Genomic DNA, 7,722 nt, shown 5'->3' with positions numbered 1-7,722 from the left:
TCTAAATATAAGACTATACACCCTCGTCAGAAGCACATTACTAACAACCTCGTCAATTTCATTGCCGGTGCACTGCAACCTTTCTCAGTGGTAAAGTCAAAATATTTTCAAGATCTAATGGCAGCCATGGATTCTCGGTATATTCTTCCCAGTCGCAAGCATCTGTCAACAGCGTTAATCAAGAACAGGTTTGATGAAGTCCAACAAAAAGTCATCTCTCTATTGCAACTTATACTCAACATCAATGTCACTGTAAATATTTGCAGTAGCAGACAAATGCGCAGCTTTCTTGGAGTCACTGGTCATTTTATATTTGACTGGAAAATGCAAATAGTCATGATGGCATGTCGACGTTTCAAGGGGCGTCACATATCTGATAACATTGCAGGTGAATATGATGAAATAATAAATCTCTTTAACATCAACAGCAAGGTGTCATATGTGACATCTAATAACGCATCCAAAATGATCAAGGTTTTCTGCTTGCGTGGATTTGAAACGCAAACACTACTTATTGTGAGAGATAGTGATAGCTCATCTACAGATAGTGACTCAGAAGATAAACGTTCGGATTAATCTAAATCAGCAGAAAATTTATCCCAATTGTTCCCTGAACATGACCCCTGATTTTCCCACACGCTACAGCTTGTTGTCAGGGGTGGCATGAAAAAATCATTTTGGTTTATATTGTTACGACAGTGGGGGTCACGTGACGAGTATTCTAGAAGATTCGCTAGTGTGTTACGACAGCGGGGTCACGTGACGAATATTCTAGAAGATTCGCTAGTGTGTTGCGACAGCGTTGCGTCAACTGACGCTGGTAGCACGTGTTGAGAGTCTTAGAAGTTTCTAGAACAGGCAGTATTATCGTATATAAGTGCGCTAGACAGTGAGAGAGACAGACGGAGTCGAAGCAGTAGTGAAGGCAGAGACGTAGCGGAGACGAAGCAGGCAGAGAGAAAGAAAGACAGCGATTACGGTCGGCAGGAACTGAGGATAGCAGACACAGAGATCGGAACTATAGTTTGCGGGGACGGACAATTAAGTCTAAGCGTGATAGAAAGTGCGTGAATTGTTGTGAACTATAGTGTGTGTAACTGAAAATCAAGTACATTACAAAGTTGTATTGAGGAAGAATAAACAAGTTTTATAAAGAAAGGACTTGTATCTTAGAAGAATTAACAAACAAACATACAGAGACGTAACAGAAGCATCTGTCCAAGGTTTTTTAAAGTAGTTTTGTTTGAGTAAAAGTATCTTACATATTTATCATAGTCATATATACTTGGTTACATATCTTATAAATAAAGTTAACATTAAACCCCACGTGAATACTTGCCTATCCATCCAAACATACTATACAATATTATACGAGATACCAGCCATGTTCATGCATGTGACCTTTATGAATATTTTCATTAAATCAACATGACAGTGTAAAAGGTTTAAAAAACAAGTGATGCTTATTTGTTATAATGTTAATGGAGCATACATAAATATCACTTTTATGTTTTAAGGTTAATACAGCATACATAAATATTTTTATATTTTAAGGTTAATACACCATACATAAATATCACTTTTACGTTATAAGGTTAATACAGCATACATAAATATCAATTTTATATTTTAAGGTTAATACAGCATACACAAATATCACTCTTATGTTTTAAGGTTAATACAAAAAAACAAATATTATTTATGTTTTAAAGTTAATACAAAAACATAAATATCACTTTTTAGGTTTTATGGTTAATACAGCGTACATAAGAATCACTTTTGTGTTTTCAGGTCAATACAGCATACATAAGTATCACTTTTGTGTTTTAAGGTCAATACAGCATACATAAGTATCACTTTTGTGTTTTAAGGTCAATACAGCATACATAAGTATCACTTTTGTGTTTTAAGGTCAATACAGCATACATAAGTATTACTTTTATGTTTTAAGGTCAATACAGCATACATAAGTATCACTTTTATGTTTAATACAGCATACATAAATATCACTTTTATGTTTAATACAGCATACATAAATATCTGCTCATTATCGCCATAATTTCCTTGTCACCACCACCACCACCACCACCACGTAAGGTAAAGAGCAAAAAATTCAACAAGTTAAATAAAAGCATTTATACTTTATGTTTATGTAAATAACGATTTATCATCGAGTAAACGTTCACGAAAACCCGAAGCAAAACCAATATCGACCTGATAAAGCAACCACGACAAGGGAATCGTTATCATCTCCGACTCAACGTATTGGAAAGCTTTGGTTTGCTCCCCACACTGCCGGGGTTTGACACGCAATGAGCTAACGTTTATTCAGCGGCGGAAACAAAACAATACCATCTAGACGCGAAATGTGTGCTGCAATGAAGGGAAAGTGTGGTCGACGGGGCAGAAACTCTCGTTTTCTTCGGATTAGGCGCTCCACACAATCAATAGATTTCAAGTATCTCTAAAGATGATATATTGCTTTACATGTTAGGGTTAAAAGTAACAGACAACGTCAGATTTGTTTGCTTTACCTTGAGGCATTACCGTGAAAGCATTAAAGCATATATGAACTACCGGTCTGTAAGGTGATACGAGCTTTACTAACTAATATAAAACTGAAACTTTAGACACTAGGAGTTGAGAAACAAGTTTCAATATTCCCGATACTTCATGTCTTTTTATTAACACCAACTTAAGAATGTTAAAACACTTGGCCAATGACGAGTCCTCCATGACGAACTTAAAGTAGTATCCGTTTCCTTAAAAAAATGCTTAGATAAAGCACTTGAAAGCATGAAAAACTGTATTACAGTTTTTGAAAAAACAACAAAAATCTGTATATTACTTTCAAAGGATCTAGATTTTAATACTACCCTATCCTTTATCTATCTAGTATATTTATCTGATAGCATTTCTCTATCTGTTGTCCTCTAGTGGGACAGCGGTAAGTTTAGGGACTTACAACGTTAAAATCCGGGGTTCGATGACCCGCGGTGGACACAACAGATAGCCTAATGTGACTTTGCTTAAACAACAGCTCTATCTATTTGCTCCAATTCTATCACAAGTATATTTTTTGTAATTTAAACACACTTGTTAGAATCATGACAGTTTGTTTCGGGTTATTCTATCCAGACATTAAAGATTTTTCTATCAACAATACCTCAATAAGTAATATGCTGTTTCTAACTTTATTTTTTCTCAACGTGACTGATGAAAACACACTTATTTTGTCAACTTGTGCCACATAATCAATCATGTCATTTGCAGGTCAGTTTGGCAGCGAAAGAGACAAGTCTGGGCACGTGTCTTCGACGAATGGATTTGAGAATAGTTACAAAACCGTTAAAACAGGAGAACATATTTCCTTAGTTTTATTTCGCTATATTAAACACAACTGACAAGTAAAGAAAACGTCACCTGATTCTAAGAAATCATCAACTAAGGCGCCGGACGTTATTCCAATCAACATTAAACACAATATTAAACACAACTGGCAAGTAAAGAAAACGTCACCTGATTCTAAGAAATCATCAACTAAGGCGCCGGACGTTATTCCAATCAACACATTTCCTCCGCCTGCTTTATACGGCATGTTATTATTCACAAACAATAAAAACAAATTCATTTTCCGACTTAAAGCTACATGGAATACATATACAGGAAACTAGTGATCATTAGAAAACTCTATCTATGGCTCAAAAACTAAAATACGCGTTTTAGCAAATGTGTTTTTGTTTACTTTTGTTTTCGACATCTACACAGAAATGTTCAATTAATAGAATTGGGCGTGGTTTAGTTTAATGATCGATTGTTGTTTTATTCTTATACCAACACATTGTATGGTTAAAGTAAAAATGGCCGAGTTTTAATGCTAATACAAAAAAAATTCTATATTTTATCTCCATATCCATAAAAATAGTTAGAAAGGTAAATTATAAGTAATCAAAATAATGGGAAGAAAACTAAAGTAAACTACGAAATCCAGTCGAATTGTAATGGAATAACAGTATAATTAGCAAAGATCCTCAAAACATTTGCTTTCAAAGTAGTACCTTTATTGTAACAGTATTTCTTTAAATACAAGATTTGTAGAATAATACAAACGAAGTGTAATCGTAAGTCCACTTGTATTTAGGTCCTATTTTATAAAACCTTAACTAATGGTAGGCTTAAGTTCGATAAAGAAATAAATTAACAATGTTCCGTGTACGTTTTTTACATTAACTTAGTTAGGACTAAACTATATTGTACTTAATACTATCTATAAATATACTTATAATGTTATTCTAGAACTTAAGATCAGACCTTTTTGAAAACTTTACGCTTTTAATGTTATTGTACTAATTGGTTAATAAAGAATATTTACATCCACCTTTTTGTGTTGTTGTTCCTACAATCACGGAGCAGTTGCAGTGACTTGTTCGTTGAGCTTTCCAGCCTTCTGGCGCAGGCAGGCGCTTGCACTTTTTTTCTGGGTAAAATTCTTACTGCGCATGCTTATAAGGCGTACCGGCAGGGGAATTATAGTATGACAAGATTTCGCTGTCTGCGATTAGAATTCTTTTGTAATATTCTAGTAATCCTGTATTTAAAGAAGCACTGTTGCAATAAAAACACTAATCTGAACGCAAGTGTATTGCTGGTCTCTACTAGTCTATTACAATAACACTCAGTTTTTGTCTGTAATGATAATGCGCGCCCACCTTACTATCTATATACACATGCGCTCACGTCATCTCCGTAACAGACACACGAACAAGCGTATTATAATATAGATGACATTAAAATACCACGTAAGTCAGAAAAATATATTTATATAGAACTTATTGTAAATTTAATTACTAAAAACAAATTTATCTTTTTTTAAATTTTATTGTTATAATTATAGAATGCTATTTTTAGATTAGGAGAATATATATATTATTAAAAGAAATATTAAAGAAACAAACATTAAACAATTTTAGTTGGTAACCAACAGCTAGCTTATCTGTAGCCTACAACATACAACAGAAACCATAAAGGTGTTCAGAGGTAATAAGATAGGGAGGTAGGGCACTGTCCTTGAAAAAATTACCCATCATCCTCTGATATGTGTGACGAGCTATCCTCGCCATTAATGTGTAGTATATTTTAATATTTAACGTTCATAAATTATGATCTGCTACTATTTAACAATGTCTAAAGTGCTTAATAACAATAACTATTCTGTATATCCCGTATATCTCCATGCCATGACGGTTTCTAACGCAAAATTACGTTACCAAAGTTATTTAAAGATATAAAACACAATACGATTAAAATATAATTAGCAATGATTTTATAAAACAATATTAAAAAGAACTCTCAACAACTAAAAAAAAAGTATAGAAAAGTTACTTCACATCTTATAAAACGTTAAATGTGATGTCAGAAAACAATAGAGGAAGAATGCATGACTATATTTAAGTTTTTATTGACATAAAATAAATTTCGTTTCTCATACAATACATACACATATTTTAACACGTACAGATGTCGCTAACTTACCTCTGGGGTCATGCGGGAAATCGTAGGCATATCATAGCCTGCTTGCAGAAAGAGCTGAATGTAGTCTTCGAAGTGAAGGCTGGTGAGCCAGGCTTGCAGTATGTCAACGTCCTAGGAAAGATTCCAGAAGAATCGTGTTACAAACGAAAATATACTTTTACATTCACGGATCGTGTAAACCAAAACCCTGAAACGACATGCGTTATTGTTTAGCAGCAATTGAGGAAAGTTATTCCATGAAATTCATTGTACAGCTGTTACTGCTAGCATTCTATCCTGCCTGTTCAGCAGGGTACGATGTCGACATGCTAAAATCTCCGAGTTTTCGTCAGCTGAGGCACACATGGGGCACGTGACATAGCAACAGAGTGAGTTAAAACTATAACCAGGACTACCTGACAAGTGACAGCAATTATTTCCGACTTCTCTTGGGTATGTGGGGGTGGGGACTGTGGACTGGACTCGGGTTCTCCAATTTAGAATAGCTTTAACATCTACAAAATCACGAGTCTTTCTCAACTAGCAGATTGATTCTAACCCAATTGTATGGTCATAATCAAGTCTTAAATACAGCCGAATAAACTATAGACAATGAACCATATAATAAAGCCTATGTTATACGTCATCAAAAATACAGACATAGAAGTAAATGGTTGCCTACGTTAATTTCTTAATAAATGCATGTAGTGTGAATTGCACCGTGTTATCATAATTATGGTAATCAACACCTTTCAAACAATAATAATTACACGATAAATTAATTACAGTACGTAAAACGCCAGATATGCAAAGTACTAGCTCTTTACAGAGCAGAGATAAGATATTTCAATTATTAAGCCGTAAATATTTTAGAAGTTCTCTTAATTGGCTCAACGCGAGTATATGGGAGAACGGCATATTACATGTTTTACTTGTTAGGACTGTTTCTGCTGATATCTTCTGCTCAAAACTGAACTCGTAGGGCAATACCCTTGCAGAGATCTAGCTGAAGGCGTAATTCTGAGGTAATAACTTACACAGACCAGCTGGAAAACTCAAATCAGACTTCGTGTTTATTGATATTTTCCTACTTCCAGACAGATGTAATGCCAAAGATATATGAAACAATAAAATATAAACTGTGAACATTTATTTTCATGGCAGAAGTAAAAAGAAATACGTTGCATTACGAAATCACCAAAATGTTGATGAAAGCAATGTTTTGGTTAACACGTTCAGTATTTTTACTGACCTGGAGAATAACTCGAAAACGTCACTGAATTCAGTTTTTTTTTTAGTATTTATAGCTTATTAATACATTTGATTCCATTGTAACGACAAAGTCATGAAACATTTTCTTAACAATGCACATATGGAGGGTAACAATATTTTGTATAGAACTAAGTAAGAAGATTGGCTTCTCATCTACGGTTATTACATTATGGACATTCATAGACGAGTCCGCTAGAGGAAGACCTTTAACCTGATTTCAAACATTAAAGAGCGCCTCTTCGTTCGAGACAATTATTAGCAAGGTCTATTGTCATGGGACGATCAGAAGCAAACTTTAAGCAAATTTGAAATCATAATATATTCACTCCTTTAGATTGGAACACAGATATCACCAACGGAGATGAGAAACGGAGAGTTGAACAAACATTCGCTCTAGAAAATACATGTATATATATAATTTACAAAGTTAATTATAGATGGCTATATAAAATCACTTAAAGACATGAATGTTTATTTTATTTATTTATTTGCAAGGCGAAAATATTAGAACCTCCTGCTTTCCCGCCTTAATATCACTAGTATTATATTATCTTGGGATTAAAAAAAAAATCCTACATACACTCTCTATTGAATACATAAATTGAATCAGACGCTTGCTCCTATGATGAAGTCGTATGAAAAACGCCGTTTCTAATTACACGCATAAAATATACTATACATATTAAATATATCCTATTCTCCCCCTCTTCCACAGTAAGCCATTAGTATACCTCTGTAGATTCCAGACGCTATAGAAATTTTCTTTATCATATTTATTATTTAATTTAGAAGAACAAATGTCTCATTCGCTGGAAATATCTAAATCAATGGTTTATCAATCTTAAAATAGGCTATAATATAATCAAAACATTTCTTAGCGTTGTGACAGATTACTTAAAGTTAATTGTTTGTTTGGTTTTTGAATTTCGCGCAAAGCTA

General features: G+C 33.9%; 1 protein-coding gene across 1 annotated transcript in view; it reads right to left on the bottom strand.

Moving 5' to 3' along the window:
* Nucleotides 1-7,722, bottom strand: part of LOC106478222 — a gene marked incomplete at its 5' end in the record, with an annotated part of 87,069 nt that overhangs the window by 17,555 nt on the left and 61,792 nt on the right. Inside the window, one exon of the mRNA XM_013938748.2 lies at nucleotides 5,533-5,643. Coding sequence (XP_013794202.2) covers nucleotides 5,533-5,643 — 111 coding nt within the window. The remainder of the gene's footprint in view (nucleotides 1-5,532; nucleotides 5,644-7,722) is intronic.

Source organism: Limulus polyphemus, unplaced genomic scaffold (assembly GCF_000517525.1).
Source record: "Limulus polyphemus unplaced genomic scaffold, Limulus_polyphemus-2.1.2 Scaffold191, whole genome shotgun sequence".
NCBI classification, from domain to species: Eukaryota; Metazoa; Arthropoda; class Merostomata; order Xiphosura; family Limulidae; genus Limulus; species Limulus polyphemus.
The sequence above is the reverse complement of the archived record's forward strand: the minus strand, read 5'-3'. Positions and strand labels throughout refer to the sequence as shown.